The sequence below is a fragment of the Mirounga leonina genome, unplaced genomic scaffold (assembly GCF_011800145.1).
Source record: "Mirounga leonina isolate KUSES-001 unplaced genomic scaffold, KU_Mleo_1.0 Mir_129, whole genome shotgun sequence".
Classification (NCBI taxonomy): domain Eukaryota; kingdom Metazoa; phylum Chordata; class Mammalia; order Carnivora; family Phocidae; genus Mirounga; species Mirounga leonina.
Genome location: NW_023270323.1, coordinates 77,343,915 through 77,365,132, shown reverse-complemented (window position 1 = coordinate 77,365,132; position 21,218 = coordinate 77,343,915). Strand labels below are relative to the sequence as shown.

The following is a 21,218-nucleotide window of genomic DNA, read 5'->3' as shown; positions in this document are numbered from 1 at the left end:
AGGGGCCCACCCCAGGCCTCGCTGTCAGCAGAGGACCCTGCTTCCTGCTTCACAAGAACACGTACTTCCTGGAGTAGCAGGAACTCACTCACTGTGGGTGGGCACGCAAAATAGCATGGCTGCCCTACAAGGCAGTTTGGCAGTTTCTTCTGAAATTCAACATACTCTTGCATTCGATCCAGCACCAGGCTCCCTGGTGTTTACCCAAAGGAGCTGAGAACTCATGTCAACACAAACACCCCCCCACCTCCCCCACCCCACCCCCCCGCCCCGCACTCGGTTATCTACAGCCACTTTATCAGTAACTGCTAAATCCTGGAAGCAACCAAGATGTCCTTAGGTAGACGAATGGAAAAATAAAGGGTCCGGTCCAGACAATGAGATAGTATTTCGTGCTACAAAGAAATGAGCTTCATCAATGCGTGAAAAGACAGGGAGGAACCTTAAATGCACACTACTAAGCCAAAGAAGCCAATCTGAAAAGGCTGCACTGTTAGGATTCCAGCTCCACGACAATCTGGAAAAGACAAAACCATGGAGGCAGGAAGAAGATGGGTGGTTGCCAGGGGTGTGTGGGGAGGGTGGGGAGCAGGTGCAGCATGGAGGCGGCCGTCTAGGGCAGTGCAGCTCCTCGTGCGACAGCATAACGATGGGCACGGGTCACTGCGCACGGAACGCACAGCACTGACGGTGACCTTGCCTCTAACTGTGGACTCGGCTGACAATGACGCATCCGTGCAGGTCCACTGACTGTAACGAGGTACCTCTCTGGTCAGGATGCTGATACGGGGGAGGCTGCACTCTCTTATTTTTTAAGTAGGCTCCACGCCCAACCTGGGGGCTTGAACTCACGACCCTGAGATCAAGAGGCGCATGCCCACTGCCTGAACCAGCCAGACACCCCAACTCTGCACTGCCTGCTTAATTTTGCTGTGATGTAAAACTGCTCTAAAAAAGTCTATTAAAGGGGCACCTGGGTGGCTCAGTCGTTAGGCGTCTGCCTTCGGCTCAGGTCATGATCCCAGGATCCTGGGATCGAGCCCCGCATCGGGCTCCCTGCTTGCTGGGAAGCCTGCTTCTCCCTCTCCCACTCCCCCTGCTTGTGTTCCCTCTCTCGCTGTGTCTCTCCCTGTCAAAAAATAAATAAAATCTTGAAAAAAAAAAGTCTATTAAAAAAAGGAAATATGCTGAAATTAAAAATCTATATTCACACACAGAAAAACAATGAGACAGCACTAAAAACAATAAAGTAGTCCACCTACACTAAATAAAGCAAGCGAGGATGCCCACAGACGCCCGCGGCCACATCCGTCCTCCAGCCTCTGCGCCCACATCCTCTGCTTTACCGCTTAAGCTAGAGAATTTCACGCAGCTGAAGCCAGTCTGTCCACGTGAGCACCAGATCCCACTCCTTCAGATGCCGCTGAAGGACACCGCTCTGCAAGTCCTCCTCTCTCTAGTTAGGTTTCCCGCTGCTCTTTTACTAGGTTGCTCTTACCTGTAAACAAAAACACCCATTTCTCCAGCCTTAGAAAAAAGAAACCTCACGCCACTCCTTCCTCCATTGGTTTGCTCCCATGGCCTTGCTGATAGCAACTCCCCTCCTCTTGCTCTTTCTCGAACTCACGGACGCTGCCCCCCACCTCACTCCCTCCTCAGCGTCCAGGGTACCCCGCTGCCCGCCGCCCCTCCAGTGTCCCTCGAGTGTGGGTATTAACTATGAATACGTCGGGACAGTCGCTCCCATGGTCAGGTTGTGTCACACGGCACCGATCATTTCAGGAAAGGGAGGTTATTCTTGGTTGGACTCACCTCATCAGTGAGCCCTTAAAAACCAACTGGGGCTGTCCCTGGCAAGAGATTCGAAGTGTGAGAAGGATTGTACACAAGGGGGATTCTCTGTTTCCGGCTCTGAAGACTGTGGGGACACATGGCAAGGAATAGGAGAAGCATCTAGAAACCAGAAGCAGCCCCCAGCTGATGGCCATCAAGGAACCAAGGACTCAGTCCTAAAACCACAGGGAACTGAGCTCTGCCAATGACCTGGCTGAGCCGGGAAGCTGACAGCTCCTTACTCTCAGCCGGTCAGTGCCTGGGTTTCATCCTTATAAGACCCCGAGAGAGAACCCAGCTGTGTGATGATGGGCCACTGAGGGTTTTAATCCGCTATTTGGTTACTTGGCATCTACCATGTAGCAAACTAGTAGATGACTAGTACGTCTCCTCTGCTCCAAGTTCTGCAGCTGCTCCCCCCGCCTCTGGGTCAAAGGCAGCCCTACATCGCCCACAGGCCCGCATCTCCACCCCATCGTGGCCCATTCGGTCCATCCCTCGGCCTCTGTGCTGTTCCTCTCACCAGGCCCGCCCGGGCCCTTCCCTGCCTGTCTCTGCTCCACCAGGGGTCTGCTGGGTCAACGTCCCCGCCTCCTCCGTCTCTGCTTAAGTCCCTCTCGCTTGTGCACCTGGTGGGCCCTGCTTTGGTGGGCGCTGCTGACCAACCTGTTTTATAGCCCGCGCTGGCCAGTCTCTCCTCCTGCCTCGTTTTCCCCACGGCACCGGATCACCGCCAACGTCTGTGCTCCGCGTACTTACGTGGGTATTATCCGCCTCCTCCCCCTAGAATAGAAGCTCCTCAGGGACAAGGGTCTTTGTCTTGTCCACAGCCTAATTCCAAGCACCTAACACAGTGCCTTGGCAAAGGGCAGATGCTCGGTAAATTTTTTTAATATTTTTTATTTATTTATTTGTGAAAGAGAGAGAGGAAGAGCAAGCGCACAAGCAGTGAGAGCTGCAGGCAGAGAGAGAAGCAGGCTCCCCGCCGAGCAGGGAGCCCGACGCGGGGCTCGATCCCAGGACCCCGGGATCATGACCTGAGCCGAAGGCAGACGCTTAACTACTGAGCCACCCAGGCGCCCCTCGGCTAATGTTTCTTGAAAAACTGAATGATGAGAAGCATGTTTAAGGTCCCGGAACAACGTGTGGCACGCTGCACACCCTCAAGAACCTGCGTGTGCGCGATCTGCGGCCAGAAGGAAACAAAGGAAGCACAGCCGACAGAGCGGGCGCGGCCATTCACGGTGAACCCAGCGGGCCGCTGTTGGCCCGGGTCCCCCAACGGTCCCTGCAGCAGCGCGGGCCCCCCACGGACACTGGCCGCCTGTGGCTCCTACACCATCCGCCGCACCCTCCCCACCTGGGAGAACGCCCTCGAAATGACCTGAGCTGGAGTCAGGGCACCAAGGACCTGGCCGGTGCTGAAACGAGGGCTGGCAGCTCAGCGGTGTCGGTCAGCAGTCGGAAAAGAAAGGCAAGCATTCCATGATGCAGGGGCTGAGCTGCTGAAAACCCACCTGGTACGACAAGTCCCAGAGGAACTGAACACCCGGGAGTGGGGTGATCCAAACAGGGTCAGTGCACGCCAGTGAAAACCCTCCTTGCACAAAGCACAGGACTCTGAATAATCGAGACTCCGCACGGATGTGCAGTTAGTACAATGGCAACCACCCTCCTAGCGTCCTTGCTGAAAGCTTCTCTGCTTCTCCTGCTCCTGGCCGCCCGGCACCTGTCACTGATTGCGCTCTGCCCGCCCCCAGCCAGCCCAGGAAGGCCTCAGGACTCAGAGCTCGGCTAACTCCAACACCGTGAGAGGGGAGAGCATTCTCCACCTGCTCACACACGATGCTCTCTTCGCACTGAGGAACTTGCGTGCCGAGGGGGAGCCCAGAGCTGACCCCCATGACCGTGCGCAGTGCCCCATGTGCTCCGGCCACACGCCTGCAGACCCTGCCCCGGAGCGCAGTGCGAGTCCTCTTGCTCTCCCAGCCCCCGCCCCCCGCAGCGGATCAGGGCACACGTGTTCCCAGAGACAGTGCCGGGGCGCCCCGCAGACGAGTCTGGGTCTCAGGGTGGTGAATCTGAGCCCCATCGTGGGCACAGAGATTACTTAAAAGTAATTTTTTTCTTTGGTAGAAAGAGAGGTGACTTTGGAGTTGGGCACGTGAGCCTTCTGCTCTCCATCCTGAGCACTGCAGGCCATGGCACTTTCCCAGAAATGCTGAGCTTTCTCCTGCTATGACCTCACACATGCTGATCCTTCTGCCTGAGGAACACTGTCTCGACCTTGTGCACACACAAGACACCGTCGAAGACCCACTGACCTCTCAGCCCCTGTATCTCTTTCCGGACTTTGACGTCTATCTTGGAACCGCCATCACAGCCCACAGGGCCTTCCCCGGCGGCCCCCTAACTCTGGCCTCCCCTGCCGCCTGGAGCTTGGAGCTCAGCACCTGGGCCACGCAGCTCCTCTTCCTTTGCACAGCTCTGTACGGTAGGTGCCCTCGGCTCCTTCTGCAAACAAGGACACTAAGCCCCCAGCGAGGCTGAGTGCCTGCCTTACCCGAGCCCACATGCCAGCAACAGCTAGGTCCAGAGAACACCCACCAGGGCTGCTTCCCAGGGATCGCATGGCGCGCACGCATCTGGGCAAAAGTCAGTAAGTAACATAGACACTGGTGAGCCTCCTCCGTGCTTGGTGCTTATCCACTCACACTTCCTCCCTTTGACGCGTGAACGTATTTCTATTCTCCAGATGAGAACCCTAAGTTCAGAGACCCAAGCCCTATGCCATGGCTGGACCCCTGACAGGCTACTTAACCACACCCTGCTTCAGTCTCCCCACCTTTGAGTAAGAATTACTCACAGGACTTACCCAAATCCATCAGCTTTTGGTGCAGGTTACAGAAACCACTCTAAAAAGTTTAAGCAGAAAGGATCTAACAACTCCAGGGCTTAGGTGATTCCACAGTCTTGACGAGGGCTGAAGTCACGGGCTCTAACCCGGGCCCCCAGGCACCCCCCCGCACCCGGGGAGCTGCTGTGTCAGAGCTGCCCCTCGAACCCCGGAAATTGGGAATGCAGCGGGGCCGGGAAGCCACCAGAGCAGCCTGGCACCAGCCAGGGATGAGCACGGGGCCGATGCCGGAGAGCTGCACAGCCTGACGCCGCCGGACGGCAGAACACAGCCTCATGGTCTCCGCCCACCTCTGCCTCGAATCCCTCCTCCTGGGAGAATCTGATGGCACCCAATTCCCATCCAGAACCCCAGCTCCAAGAGACCCCGAGAACACACAGGGAAGGAGCACGCCCTGGAAGGCAGGCGGCCTGGAGGATGCACAAGCCCGCCCGCAGAGCCTACCTACCCCAGCATACTCTCTCCTACGGTGGCTGAGACCAAGTCCGGCAACCATGTCAACGCGCTCAGAAGGGCACGCGGCCAGCACCCCCACTACCTGTCACTCCCGGTGCCTCTGAAGTGTATCTGCCCTGCTGGTAAACAAACTCACCTCTCCAAAAAGAAAGCAAGGAGGGGGCGCCTGAGTGGCTCCGTCGGTTGAGCCTCCAACTCTTGGTTTCCACTCAGGTCATGATCTCAGGATTGGGAAGCTGAGCCCCTCGTTGGGCTCTGGGCTGGGCATGGAGCCTGCTTAACATTCTCTCTCTCTCCCTTTCCCTCTGTCCCTCCTCCCTCCCCGCCCCACTTAAAAAAAAAAGTTTCTTTTAAAAAAAGAAGAGAAATAAGAAAGCAAGGAGCAAATTTCTTCCTCGGCACTGCTCAAGGCACCTTTCAAGTTATCAAATCCCCAAAGCCTAGAAATTGTAGTTGAACGCATTCACACCAAGTCAAAATGCCTTAAAGATGTTTTTCTCAAAACAATGGTTTCACGTTTTTCCTTATACAGACTCCTAAAAACTGTGGAATCTTATGTGAATCCCCAACAAAAGCAGAGAGCAGGGCCAGAAATCCAAGCGGCACGCTGGGGATGAGCTCTGCCCAGAACTTCTCTCATAGCGTCTCAAGTAAGACTCTATCTGCTGCTTACAAGAGACGCAACGAACCACCAGTACACTGCGCCACCCAGTACACACAGGGGGCCACAGACGGGAGGGGGTTCTTGAGGTCGAAAATGGCAGAGCCCAGGTTCGAACCTGGGTCCGAGCAGCTCCAGCTCACCCAGCACACTCCTCGCTGTGTTACAGCTCACGGCCACTGGGTGAGCCCAATGCAGGCAGGCTGTGCCCCAGGGGCTCTCGGCTGGGGTGGGGAGGGGGCAGATCAGAGAAGTGCATCCGCACAGCTCCGAACGCAGCCGGGGCACCATGCCTCCCAGCCTCCCCCGCAGCTCCCCTCCGCAAGCCCCTTCTCCTGCTTCCACTGTGGCCCAGGCATCGCCCCTCAGCAGGACACCCAGACCATCTCTGCTGAGAGCGACATAAAGGGCCGCCAAAAGAAGCTGAAAGGTCAAAGCTGATTATTACCTTCCAGGCCCGTGCAGATTAGCAGCCTGAAACCCTTGGCTTCACAGAAACAACCCGTCTCCTGTGGAAAACGTGCGTTACTGGATTCCTCTGGTCTTTGCCACCCAAGTGTCTACACAAACACTGTTCAACTACAGGGTGGAACAGAATCCCTTAACATAGTCCCTCTCTCCAGAGGAGGAGGATCCTGCTCAAATTACATTACATTAGTAAATTTCCCTCAGGGAAACAGACAGCAACATTTACAAGCTGCCCCCAGGACGGTTCTCAAAGGCTGGGTGATTCTGCCCAGCCCTCCCAGCCCTCCCTGCCCAGGACAGAAGGTGATGCCCGGCTGCACCACTGGGAAGGGCTCCCGGCATCCGGGCGTATAAGCCAGGGAGGCTGCTAGACAGCCTTCAAGGCACAGGACGGCCCCCACCACAAAGATATATCCATCCCAAAATGTCAACAGTGCAGAAATCCTGATTTAACTTTTTCAATAATAACTTTTGATTGAAATAAACACATTAGGATAAGAACTAGAGAAAACTCCAGAAAAATGTATTTCTTAGAAGTGGTAACGTTTTTGTTAGAATCACAGATAGCTACTACTAACTGCTTATCAAGAAGTGTGCTAGATGTTTACCTATTTGATCTCTAACCGTAAGCAGTTTTATGCCCCATTTAACACTCAGAGAGGAGTAAAGTAACTTGCCCAATGTCACACAGCTTTTAAGTAGGAGAGCTCACACTGAACCCAGCCCTGGCGCCGGCTCCCTCACAGGCTCACACGCTCATACCCCTCCCGCCCCCGCCATGCCTGCTCTGTCTCCCCCACCAGCTGTGAGCCCCTTCAGGCCCAGGACTACCTCTCAGCTCAAGGTGGAATCTGCACCACAGGGCTTCTGACAGCCCGGATGAAGAGCGGGTCAAAGGGAGAGAGGGAGCTGGGTCCGCTCTTGAGATCACTTCCCTGAAGTGCTTAATAATAGCTCAAATAATGTCACAGCCATTAAAACGGTAAGGGAGGGGGTGTCTGACTGGCTCAGTCAGTGGAGCATGCGACTGTGGATCTCAGGGTCGGGAGTTCAAGCCCCACGTTGGGTGTAGAGATCACTTAAATACATAAATAAAATTTTTAAAAAATTTTTAATGTTTTATAAAAGGGGTAAGGAGACAAGAACCAGAGAATAAAACAAAGAGGAGACTTTTCATTTCTGTGGCACAAAGCTACAAAAGATTTTCAAGAAACAGCAGCTCTAGCATACTATATAATTTCACTTACATGCAGACTCTGAAAAACAAAACAACAGGGGAACAGACTGAGATATAAAGAGCAAGCTGGTGGGGAGGAGGAGGGGGGGCCAAACAGGGGAGGAGGACTGAAAGGTACAAACTCCCAGTTATAAAACAAGACAAAAGAACATGGTGTACAACACAGGGAACAGAATGTAGTCAACACCAGGTAACAACTTTGTAGGGTGACAGATGGTGCTGAGATCCATCTCCACGATGATTTAGTAACATACGTGGAAGTTCAATCACTGTCTTACACCTGAAACTAGCATAATACCATACCTCAACTACACTTCAATTAAAAAAAAACCACAGTTTTAGCAGTGATCCACAGTAATTGATGGCGTTTCCTTTCAAAGGGAGAAGAGGCTCCAACTCGGTGAGACAAGGCAGCAGACAAAACAAGGCGCAGCCATGATGATCCCAAATGACTGAGACCTGACAGCTCACTCTGTCTGGGTCAATCCTGTTTCACACATGTGAACCCACTTCATTCCCGTGACCACCACACGCAGTAGGTCTCGTACGAAGACCTTGTACATCAACAACATAACAGGCACCTTGTGCTGGGCACTTAATGCGATTTTAGAGATGAGAAAACGAACTCAGAGAGGTGAAGTAACTTGTTCAAGGTCACACAGCTAGGATGTGGGTGCAAGTCTGTTCAATCCAAAGCTCGGCTCTTTCCTCTAGGCTGCTTCCCAGTCATCCCCATTCCAAACCACGTTTCCAAACTTGCCAAGAACCCCCACATGGTTCCAAAAACCTGTCTCCCAAGCCCTTCCCCCGAGATTCTGATTCTGGAGTTCTGGGATGGATCCTGAGGACCCCGCAGCTGGTTAACAGGTACCCAGGTGGTATCTACAGACAGGAAATGCTGAAAACACCGATCTGAGAAAAGACAACAGCTTGGCCACACTAATCGGAACCACAACCACCTATTTTAGGGCTATGGCCTCAGAAGGGACAGTGACTGTCGCCCCCAGGGCTCCTGGGCTCCTCCCACTGAAGGCGGTCCTGGGTTACGGAGTTCTGGGACTAGGGAAGTCTGACGCCTGGCTACCGGCATATCAGAGAGAAGAGGTGCCCCACAGACCACAGTCTACACCAGAGATCTTCTCACGCAAAACTGGTCTTAGGCTCACTCGAAACGATATCCACATTCAGATGATGCAGCAGCTGGGGCTGCGGTGAGTTAAGCTCCGTGCCCGCAGGCACAGAAGTCTCCAGCGGACCCCAGCCAGCACAGCATGCCACCGCAAAGGGACGCCCAGGGCCACGAGGCTGGCTGGGTCGGTTTAGTGTCTGCCTCCTGATTTCAGCTCATCGTCGTGGGATTGAGCCCCGGGTCAGGCTCCGTGCTCAACAGGGAGTCTGCTGGAGATTCTCCTCGTCCCTCTGCCCCTCCCCTCACTCGTGCTCTAATAAATAAATCTTTAAAAAGAAAAAAGGGGACACCCAGTACCACAAAGCGTCCTACATGGGCTTTGCTACAGCACGCACACACACGGGCAGCTGCATCGCCCACAGCAACGGGAACCCCAAGGAGCAGCTAGGGACGGGTCGCCACGCCCCTGCACACTGTCTCACAGCCCTGGGCCCTTCCTCACAGCGCTGCACAGCCCAGACGTCCATGGCCGCTCGTATGACTGGCTGATGTGTCCCCAGCCCTGAACCCGACCCGAAGGCATGACCTGTAACACTTCGATGGTCATACTACTCCCATATTCCCTGCCAAGAGCAGAGCCGGGGACACACACATTTGCTGAACGAAAACATGAGAGTACAGGTAAGAGGCAGGCGTGCGGGAGCTGTGCCCCCAGGGCTGGAGGTGAGACACAGGGGCCCTACAGGCCCTGGTTTGGGGCCTCAGTTGAGTGGCCTGGTCCCAGCCTAGGAGGGGAAGCGGTGGCTGCAGGGCCAGCGTCAGAACAGGGACCCAGCGCACAGCCCTGTGGGAACACAGGGCAGGGCTGCCTGGAAACACCAGCCCTGCATTATGCGGTGGGGGCTGGGGGTGGAACGTGGGTTCCTAACCCTCTGTTTGGCCCAAGAAGCTCAAGTGATGAGCGTAAAGGGCCTTGCACAGGACAAGGCTGACAAAGTAAGGCCGCTAATCTATTAGCACTGGCCACTTGCGGGTCACCCTCCACCACAGCAGGTCAGAGGCTGGGAAATGACAACAAAGTGTGCGCGTGAGCCAGGGAAAGACACAGAGGTGACGGCGAGTGGTGAGGGCTCAAATAGCAGAATCACCTCCAGACCAGTCCTACCCACAACTGCATAGGACTCTGGGCTACGGGGAGAAGACACGGTCGCCTGCATGACTCCAGGCCTGCTTAGCAAGGCAGGAGGCACACAGCACATTTCGGATGAGAACAGGGCAGCCGGTCTGGATAACCTAACTCTCGTAGAGACAAAGACGGTGTTACCTGGTAAAGAAGCTACTAAGTGGTCCCAAAATTCTCAGTTTATTCCCATCCTCAGTTCCATCCACACAGTCCTGCTGGCGCAGCTCATGGGTTTCCTTGCCGGAGCTCAAGGTGACATCAGTAAACTGTGGGTCATCGTCACTCTCCAGGGTCACGATGGCACTGGAGCTGCTCGTGACCACGAGGTCCAAGATGTCCTCATTGCTGATGGACAATGTGGTTGACAGCTCTGTGCCGAGGCTGGACACACTGCAAACGGAGACATCATCGCTGCGGCTCAGGGCTTTGGAGCTGGGGCTGTAGAGCTTCACTGAGTCGTAGCCGGTCCTGGGGAACGTGGACGACTTCCGCACGCTCTGCTCCCACTCGGCGCTGCTGGGAGCTGGGGGCGTATAGGATGGCAGCGGGCACGCGCTCTGGCAAGCTCGCTCGGGGACGATCTCCGACTCCGATGGCTTCCTCTTCACGTGGACCACACTGCAGGGGACGGGTTCCGGGTTACTGATCTCGAGGGTGGGAATGCCTGAGTCCACAGACTTAAGGCTGTGCCGATCTTCTAAAGGACCAAGTTTCAGCTTGGGCCCATACTCTGGCAATGAGAGGGACCTGGGTGCCTTGAGATTCAAGTGTGGCAGGTTCTGAATGTGGTTTCTTGGCTGACCATCCAGAATGCCCATCAAGGCTACACCATTTGTAGAGGTGGAGAGATTTCCATCAGTCATCTTGGTCCAAGGAGAAACTAGAAAAAATCACAAAAATGGAAATTAAGACAGTGGTTCTAAAAGCCTAAGACACACTCCTCTGCTGTACAGCTCGAATGTTCTGATGCCCTTTCTAGGGACGAATCCTTGAAAAAAGTCCTACATATCCAAGTTTTAATTCAGGACCAGAAGCCAGAGTTTTAGCATATATCACCACGATATAAAATAACAGGACCATAACCCAAACAAAGGCTACAGCTAGGGTAAAAATACTTAAACAGTCCCCTTGTTCATCATCACCAGCACCCCACCAGTCACATGTCTGACCCCCAAGCCGGCACAGGGGATGTAAGGACAGGGCCAGGCAGAGAAAGCGTTGTTTTTCATGTTTTTTAAAAAATGATAAACAGAAGGGGTGCCTGGGTGGCTTAGTTAGTTGGAGGGGTCAACTCCTGATCTAGCAGTCATGAGTTCGAGTCCCACACTGGGCTCTGCACTGGGCACGGAGCCTACTTAAAAAATAAAATAAAATAAATGAACAGAACACCTCAGTCAAAAGTACATGAATTCATAACCCACATGTAAGTCGAGTTCTACTTGTTCCAAGACAGCATTAAAATCAAGATGTCGTCATCAAGACAGGAAAACAAGGTAAATGGTGTATAAACCATGTGGCATGAGATGACCCCAACCACATCCAAGTCAGCCATGGCCCTCCACATGTCCACAAGGTAGGGCATATTATCTCCCTTACCAGGGAGGAAACCAAAGCTCAGAGAAGTTAAGAAATGGGTCCAAGATCATAGCATTATTTAGCAGCACAGCTGGGATCTATGGGACTAGCCCCAAAATAGGCCATACCTAGTGGATGAATAGCTTAGCATGGAGTTATAAAAACCCAGGCAGAAGGCTGGCTCAGAAAAGCAGATAATCAGTAAGTGAAAAATAAAGGGGCGCCCGGGTGGCTCAGTCGGTTGGGCATCTGCCTTCGGCTCAGGTCATGGTCCCAGGGTCCTGGGATCGAGCCCCGCATCAGGCTTCCTGCTCCGTGGGGAGCCTGCTTCTCCCTCTCCCTCTGCCCCCCCACTCGTCCTAAGTAAATAAAATTTAAAAAAAAAAAAAAAAAAAGGAAAAACAAAGACCATAAACCTACAATAAAGACTTGAGCGAGAAGAGTCAAAGCTGTCACTGACACACACATCTGCCTATGGTTCTCTGGCCTAAGACAGGGTGGAAACGATGGGGCCTGGACAGCACAGCCCCCAGCAGCTGGAGAACCCTGGTTAAGAAGGTTCTGTCGTCCTTCAAAATGTCAAAACTAAAGAAATCTGGTTGGGTTATTGAAATCTGATCCACTGTGTAGAACAACATAAAGAATGGTACTTTCTTGGGTTGTTTCTCGTTTGTTTTTTAAGTAGGCTCCACACCCAGCATGGACCCCAGTGCAGGGCTTGATCTCATGACCCTGAGATCACGACCTGAGCCAAAGGCAGACGCTTAACCGACTGAGCCACCCAGACGCCCCACTTTCTTGGGTTCTCATGGGACTTTTCCTGGGCTCTAACCCCAGCTGTACTGACTGCCTGGGGAGAATTCAGTCAGGTACCATGAGGAAAGCATCCCAAGGCAGTGGCCCCTGGCAGGCGCTCTGCTGGCAGCTGCCATCATCAAAGTCAGTGGGTGAAGGTTCTGAGGCACACTGGGAACAGTGACAGCCACTGCCTTTTGGGTGTCACTGAGCCTTCCTGCTCCCCTTCAGGAAGCCTGGTCCTTCTCCAGTCAACACAGCAAGAGCAAATTTGTTGGAAGAACAGGGAAGAGGGTCATCTCCCTCCCTCCCAGAAATCGAAGGAACCAGCCAGCCAGTGTGGCAATGGAGTAAAAATAAAAATAGGAAGGAATGTGGGGCACCTGGGTGGCTCAGTCCATTGAGTGTCTGCCTTTGGCTCAGGTCGTGATCTCAGGTCCTGGGATCGAGCCCCGCATCGGGCTCCCTGCTCAACAGGGAGCCTGCTTCTCCCTCTCCCCCTGCTTGTGTTCCCTCTCTCGCTGTGTCTCTCTGTCAAATAAATAAATAAAATCTTAAAAAAAAAAAAAAATTCCATCAAGTCCTTCTCTAACCTACTTGAGCAAACCTCAGTTCATCCTCCAAAAGAATCCGGGCACCGCCTCAGCACCCATGAACACATTTTCAGGCCACAGTTCACACTGCCCTCGAATTCCTGGGCTGGAGTCCCCAGCCCGAGTCCCCAGACCTGAGCTCCTCCAGGCAAAGTCACCGCCAACTACATCCAAGCCCCTGCCCTGGGAAATCCCTGAACTCAACCACGCTGTGGAACAACAGGATTCACAACAGGAAGACACAGGGAGATTCCAATGCACATAAACTTGAGAGTTCTACATTTTTTTAATTAAAAGGAAAATACGGCAAGAAACATTTCTAGCACACGGTGAAGAGCTAATCACTCGCACTGTCAAGAGTTATTAGAATTATCCAAACACCATCAATAGTCCGACAGGTCAAACTGGCAAAAAGCCAGAAACACGAGAGGAAATCTTCACAGCAAACAGAGCTGAGAGCCAGGTGACCAGCCCAGCTGACATTCTGGCTCCGCCGCTTACCATGGGGAGCAGCAGAACCTTCCTGGACCTCAACTTGCCTCCTGGCCCTCAACTTGCCTCCTGGCCAGCAGGAAAGTGGGTGACACTACAAAACTCATACGTGAAATGAGAAGGCTCGGCGAGAGTGCCGGGACACCCCACGTCTGAGCACAGTACGTGCCCCATAAATGTGAATTTCCTCTACTTCAGCCACACGAAGAGCTGAAGGACCTACAAAAAACGCCTTTAAACTGCAGTTCTGATACTAGAATACACAGAACACAAAACGTGTGTGTTGAGTGAATGCAAGGACCCCCTCTCAGAATCGCCACCATGAGAGCACGAGGGCAGCAAAGCTGGTGTGACAGGGTCCAAAGCCACCTGGCCATGGCCTGTTCTCCACTCCTCTTGCCTCTCTGCTGGGGGCCAGGCCAGCAGGACAAGGGCCTCTTCCAGGGAGAAGATGAATGACCTTTGACGCCTCCGCTGGTTCCAAGTCCAAGTGAAGTTCCTTAAGCCCCACAAACAAGGTTGTCAGCCTTCAGGGAAATATATGTGCTGCCGAAGCGAGCACTAGCCTTCAGGGAAATAAACCTAAAAGCAAAAACGTCCTTCTGCTTGCAACATACTCTCAAACCGAACCCCACAAGGGCCAAGGCCACCTGTCCTCAAACCCTTCCGCCTGGGGCCACCAGTCCTATGAAACCAGAAGGCACCCACCAGAGCACCTGCCTTCCGACGGTGCCCTGAAGGGGGGGGCTGCACGCACAAAGCGCTCACTTCTTAGAGAGGCTGCAGGGTGGACGCTGGACGCCTGCCAGGAGGCCAGCTGCAGATGGCCTGCCTCCAAGTCACACGTTTTCTAAAGACAGGATCAGCCTAAATTCCCCGAGCTGGCACAGGGCCCTCCGCCCCAGCCTTGCCAGCCTCAGCAGCCTTGTGCTGTCACCCTCGCCTCTCAAAACCCCATGGCCTGGGTGCTCTCCCCGGCTGGGCCACCAGCGCCCCTGGGGATCTGGCAGCAGGTGCCACAAGGAGACACGGCACACTCCCAAGGCCACCTCCTCTGAGAAGCTGTCCCCTACTCTCCCAGGAAGCTGCAGGTCCTCTTTCCTCTGAGGTTCCTTTTGGCCACGGCCAAGACAACTGCTCCCGTCCCTCCCCTGGTTTCTAAGCTTCGGGCAGGCAGTGGGCTAACAGGTTCCAGACACCCCTGCCTGGCCAAATGCCTGGCACGGATTAAGGATTCAAAATCTATTTGCTGAGTTAATTATTACTAACAACTAGGTTCTAAGAGGGCAGGTTTCGGGGATAGTCCGTCCAAGAAACATCCGCGGCGAGGGGGTTCTGCTTCAAGAACAAGGTGAGCCATGGACATAACGAGATGAGGAAGAAACTCCCTCCCATCAAGTTCCCGGCAGCAAGTCTGAGATGACCATCCTGAGCCGCGCCGGCCGCCGCACTACTGGGGAGGAACGGTCAACACACGACAGTCCGGGAACGTAAGAGACTTCCTCCTTCTACACTTGCTTCCCGAAGCCTGAGACAACCCCCACCCCCCAGCAGTGGCCACGGCAGCCCCCGCAGGCCCCCCCACCTCCTCCAGGCCCAGGTGGCCAGCCACACGATACAAGTTTCAGGATGACCAGCCATCATGTCCCCGACAAGGGAAAAACACACAAGACGTCAAGTTCAGATCAGAGGAAGGCTGTTTTCACTCCAGGCAGCAAGACAATCTGCATTTTATTTACCAGTCACAAAACCGGCGTTCTGCAGCAAGTGGAGAGGGTAGGAGCCCCGAGAGAGATCGGCACACCCCTCCCCTGGCCGGGGACTAGGCCTTCAACACAAGTCAGAAAGCCCACGGCAGCTCTGCCAGTAACTCTGAATGAGCCTTTGGAAAACAAGTCCACCCTGAGCAACAGTTTAATTTTCTTCTCTTTAAAAAGCAGTGGGACAGGGGCGCCTGGGGGGCTCAGTCATTAAGCGTCTGCCTTCGGCTCAGGTCCTGATCCCAGGGTCCTGGGATCAAGCCCCGCATCGGGCTCCCTGCTCAGCAGGGAGCCTGCTTCTCCCTCTCCCACTCCCCCTGCTTGTGTTCCCTCTCTCGCTGTCTCCCTCTCTGTCAAATAAATAAAATCTTTGGGGAAAAAAAAAAAAAAAGGCAGTGGGACAAGGTCTTGACCAAGTCTTCGTAAATCAGCAGTTTATGAGGCCAGATCCAAATGATTTAGTTATGTTCCTAGCAGGAAAACCTCCACTCGTGGGCGGCTTCAGGGAGAAATACTGTTGCCCACCCATGCAGAAGACATCCTCTGGCACTCATCTGCCTGTGGCTGCTTCCTGCCCCCGGGCATTTGCTCCCCATAGCCCTCCCCGTCTGGGCTCCTCTCTGGATGCCACAGGGGACTGCTTCCTCACACCGCCATTAGCACCAGGGACACTATGGCTCTCCCTGATCCTCCAAGGAGGGTGCACTTGCCTTTGCTGCCAAGTGTCCTATCCGCCCAGCTCCACCCCTGATATCCGTAACCTTAACCTTTCATTTTTTATTTTTTACATATTTATTTTAGAGAGAGAGACAGAGACAGAGCACACACACAAACGCAGGGAGAGAGAAGCTCAAGTAGACTCCACGCTGAGTGCAGAGCCCAATACGGGGCTTGATCCCACGACCCTGAGACCATGACCTGAGCTGAAACCAAGAGTCAGTCACTTCAATGACTGAGCCAGCAGGCGCTCCTCCATATCTTTTTTTTTAATATTTTATTTATTTATTTGACAGAGAGAGAGAGAGCATGAGCCAGGGGGAGAGGCAGAAGCAGACTCCTTGCTGAGCAGGGAGCCCAATGTGGGGCTCGATCCCAGGACCCCCGGATCATGACCTGAGCTGAAGGCAGACACTTAACCGACTGAGCCACCCAGGCGCCCCCAAACCCTTAATCTTAAGAGAAGACAGACACTGCTCTTCTCTGTCAGCCACAGCCTCAGAACCCATCCGTCCCAGAGCCAAAGTTTCAAGAGGGCAGGACCAGGTCTGCAACACGGACAACACCAGAGCATCACCATATGAGCACCAGGCCCTGCTCGAAGCTCCTCCCATGCCATTCTTCGCACAGCCCTCTGTGCTAGGCACTACCCCACTGCACAGAGGACACTGAGGCCCACGGCAGACGCAAGGGCTCCACTTTTACTCTGCAGCAGCGGGGACTCGAATCCAAGTCCACGACTCCAAGGCCCCTTGGCCAGCTTTGCTATTCACGTGGCCCTAACACAGACATCGAGAACCTCCCTAAATCCTCATCCCTCCTGTGAAAAAGCAGACTGTCTTCTGCCATTTCCCAGATGGGAACAAAGCCGGGCTAAGCCCGATGCAGTGACCTGCCCGTGATTACACACAGGCAAGGCCCCAGCCGTTCTCTCTCCAACACCCACGTCATTCCGCACAAGGCCCCTCGGGGTCCTTCATGCTTCCTGGGGAGACTTCTGGTGAGACCGCCAGCCTCCTGGCAGGACTGGTGCCCCCCACCACACACACCCCAGGCCTTCACCTTGACCCTGGAGGACAGGACCAGTCAGGAGAAACAGGCTAAGTTCAGCCTCTGAAACGAGGTCCCACCGCCCAGGAAAAGCCCCTGATCTACGGGGCATCTCCCATGTCAATTAGCTTGCTTTGTAGAGGACTCCACAAGCACCAATCACTCCTGAGTCGCTTTCTCTTTTTAATGTCATGGCTTAGACAAAAAAAACCCTGGAAAGAGAGGCACAGGATGTTCTGGAACTCGGGTGCCTCGGCATTACCAATTAACGGGAGCTGCTGCCTCAGCTCACCACGTGTGCGTTATATGCTGGGCGCGGCCTTCAAAGTCCACACCCAGCGTCTCTGTAACCACAACAACCCCCGGAGCTCACGGTTCCGGCATCATCACCGCACAGACAAGGAGACGAGGCTCGAGAGGCCTGTGTAATGAAGCGGCCGGCCGGGGCCAACCTGGGAGGACACCCACGGGCTTGCCGTTCCTACCGCTGCTCGAGCGGCCGAAAATAATGGGGCAATTTGCATTATGCAGAATGAAAAAGTCAACCATAACAGTAATTTGATTTTTAAATGGGTTATTCTTCAGGATAAAAACAATCCCAAAAGAGAATTTCCTAGAAGTTCAATATATTCCTCTGGAAAGTGAATGGCAACTTTCAGGTGCCAAGAACATAACTGAATGTTGTTTTTTGTTTTTTTTAAGATTTTATTTATTTATTCATGAGAAACAGAGAGAGAAGCAGAGGCAGAGGGAGAAGCAGGCTCCCAAGGAGCAGGGAGCCCGACACAGGACTTGATCCCAGGACCCTGTGGTCATGACCTGAGCCAAAGGCAGATGCTTAACAGCTGAGCCACCCAGGCGCCCCATAACTTAATGTTGTTTAAGTTTTGGCCCACTAGCAAGCCAGGCAGAAACTGGGGTTAAGCTGTTGAGGGTCCCCAAAGGCTCCCTCACAACCCTAAGGAGAAGACATGTAACTTTCACTGCCCCAAAGTGGTTATGTTAAAAAAGGCACAGGTGGGACATTTTATTTTATTTTTTTTAAGATTTTATTTATTTATTTGACAGAGAGAGACACAGTGGGAGAGGGAACACAAGCAGGGGGAGTGGGAGAGGGAACACAAGCAGGGGGAGTGGGAGAGGGAGAAGCAGGCTTCCTGCCGAGCAGGGAGCCTGACGCGGGGCTCGATCCCAGGACCCTGAGATCATGACCTGAGCTGAAGGCAGACACTCAACCGACTGAGCCACCAGGCGCCCCAGGTGGGACATTTTAAATTAAGGACTTTCAATGCACGGGCACTGGGGGCCACTATTCCAAAATGTTTCAGCTACATATAGTGACTTTCTAAAGTGACTCATCCTAAGTACCTATAAGGTGACTGACAGGCAACTGACAGATGAGGAAGATATTCATACCGCTTAACAAAACCAGCACAACTTATAATCTTAATTATTAGTAAGAGAAAACCATTTATTGAGCATTTGCCATGCTACCAAACCTGCTCAGTGCTATCACATACTCTTCTCATCACAAGCCTCCAAAGCTCAGTAAAGAAACTGAGGCCAAGTAAGTCACCTAAGGTCACAAAGCAACAGAAACTGGATTCAAACCAGGTCTGACTTCAAAGCCCACACCAGCTTGCTGGAATGCTTACGAAAACAGACCCTAAGCTTTGTGATAATCGATAACCCAAAGGCTTAACAATTTTTACACGTCTCTGTATGTCAGAATTCAGGGAAAATGTTTTTAAAAATGAAATACACAAGGGGGAAAAATAATGCAGGTTCTGGAGGCAGAATACCCAGGGTTCAAATCCTGGCTCCTCCACTTACAAACTATGTGACCTTGGACTAGTTTAACTCCCCTGTGCCCAAACTTCCATGTAGTAAAATGAGAACAATAATAGACCCTATCTCCTTAGGCAAATAAAGCCTTTAGAATCACGCCTGGCACGAGTTAAACCTCAGAAGATGTTGGCTGGTATTACTTCTTCCTGGGCACTAGATAGGGCCAGGCGGCTCAGGCCCACTATTTTAGCAACTCATTTGCATAAACAAAGCCAAGACTCAGCCACTTTGGGCCTGCAAGCCTCACCGTATGGTTTCTTCCTGTCACTAACATCTCTCCTCACACCTGCTCTGTGGCACTAAGCTCTCGGCCTCAACTTCCCATCTGTAAAATAAGGTGATGAGTCCAGCTGATCTACCTGAGGTCCTTCCAGCTTGGCAATCTAGAATTCTTAACAATTCAGGCCCTAGAAATTTCATAACCATCCTAGAACAAACATTAACAGATGACACCCACTCATTTTCCTAAAATCTTCTTTTACGTATTATGTATAAATGCCTATTTTGATGGCAAATCTCCTCCAAGGTCCCAGAGCTCCACGAGCACCCACAATATGCTGGGCAGGCATCCGCCGTGTTGAGGCTGTGGACACGATGGTCAGAAGCTTTGACCCACAGGGGAGGCAGATTCTGAAGCAAGCTGCTCTGACAGGCAGGTCCTCACTGCCAGAGAGGACTTCAACAGAGCACAGAGGGGAGTAGGGGAGTGGGCCAGACGGATGGAGAGGAAAGTCAGGATCAACAGAGGCCAGGCAAGGCAGCGCTGATACTGAATGTGAGAGGGCGGGCTGGGGGCACACTGTGAAAACCGTTTCACAAGCAGGAAGCAAGCCCAGCTCAGCACGAAGCCAAGTGCTGAGCAGAAGCCTGCTGGGACCGTGTTGGACACTAAGGTGAGCTGAACCTGGCCTAGTGACCCGGCACAGTCTGAATCTCACCCATGCCTCTCGCCAGCTGGGTGACCCCGGACCATTTACGTTACCTCCTTTAATGTTTCCCAAAGGGTATATTCACTCAATAACCCTGAGCCAAGTTCTCATTAGGGCTAGGGATCAAGTGGAGCCCACAATCTGCAGGGATCAAATATATACAACAACTAAGACAGCCTGGGGCGAGGCAAAACAGGCTGGACAGGGGGTTAAGAAGAAGTCAGGAAGAAGTCATTCCCACACTTGAGACATGGGTTGGTAGTGGCCAGATAAACTGGGCAAGAGGCAGTGTGGTCCAGGCAAAGCACCTAACAGTGTACAGATGTATAACCCATCTGTAAAGGAAAGGGGGGGGGGGCTGGGTGGCTCAGCTGGCTGAGCACCTGACTCTTAGTTTCTGCTCAGGTCATGATCTCAGGGTCCTTGGATCAAGCCCCACCTGGCTCCGCACTCAGTGGGATTCTCTCTCTCCATCTGACCCTGCTCGCGTGCATGTGCGCGCTCTGTCGCGCAATCTCTCCCTCTCTCTCTCAAATAAACAAATATATAAATAAAATCTTTTAAAACATTAAAAATAAATGATGTCAAGACAACAAGGAGGTGCTAACATCCTGCTGGGAGGGTCCCAAAGACGCCACCCTTCTCAACTAGCCTCAGGAAATCAAACAAGTGGATGCCCGGGAGCCTCCTGCACATAGAACTTTCCAAAGCAAAGCTTTCAATTCCGTACTGGAGAAAACGGTGCTGTGCAATCTCAAGACCAAAAAAAAAAGCGGTGGGGGGTTTGGCCAGGTAGGGCTCTGGCCACTAAGTGCCCACTACCCGAGCCCAGGGCCTGGAGTCCGTGGGGCCAGTCCTGCCGCTTCCCGAGGCTTCCACATCATGCACGGCCTCGCCCCCGAAGCTTCCTCCCGGCAGCTCCGAGCCCAGGAAGGGCCGCCTGCGGAGCACCCCCCGCCCTCCCCCGGCCGACACACCAGCCCCGGTCCCTCCGCCCGCCCAGCGGAAGGATCCCCAGGCCCGGGCTCTCAGGTTTCTCCGGCCCAGAGGGGGTCTGTGGCCCGGGAAACGGGGTCTCCAGCGCCGGCGGAGTCCCTGGCCCCGGAAGAGGAGGTCTGAGAAGGGGGGGTTCTGCGGTCTAGCGACAGCGGTTCCAAGAAAGAAGGGGGTCGGGAGCTCCAAGGTGGAGGGGAGTCCAGGGAGTCGGGGCCCCAAGGTGGAGGGGTCTTCCCGGGGGGGGTCCATGGTCCCGAAGCGAACGACGTCCTGGGCGCGGGAGTCGGAGACCCCGGAGGTGAAAGGGGCCCGGCGGGGCGGCTGCGCGCCCCTTGCCAGCCCCTCTCGGGCTGAGGAGCCCCGCGCGTCTCAGCGACAAAACTTTTCGTCAAGTTCCGGAAAAGAAGCGTGTCAGCGCGCGCGTCTCTCCCGAAGGTCTGGCGAGCCGAGCGCCGCCGGCCCCGCGACGCCGCCCGGGCCCCACGCGCTCCCGCGGTGCGCGGGGAAGCGGCGGCCGCGCGGCCAGGGGGCGCCCCGGCGGGCCCCCAACCGCGCGCCCCGGCCCGGCCCGCCTCCCGC

The 21,218-nt window shown here is 53.9% G+C and overlaps 1 protein-coding gene across 2 annotated transcripts in view; it reads right to left on the bottom strand.

Moving 5' to 3' along the window:
* The window catches only part of TBC1D14 (TBC1 domain family member 14), a 103,034-nt gene that overhangs the window by 81,106 nt on the left and 710 nt on the right, over positions 1–21,218 (bottom strand). For both annotated transcript variants that reach the window (XM_035005348.1, XM_035005349.1), the window contains one exon: positions 10,026–10,764. In XM_035005348.1, the coding sequence (XP_034861239.1) occupies positions 10,026–10,747 (722 nt within the window). In that variant the 5' untranslated portion in view covers positions 10,748–10,764. Of the gene's footprint in view, positions 1–10,025; positions 10,765–21,218 lie in introns of those variants that run through there.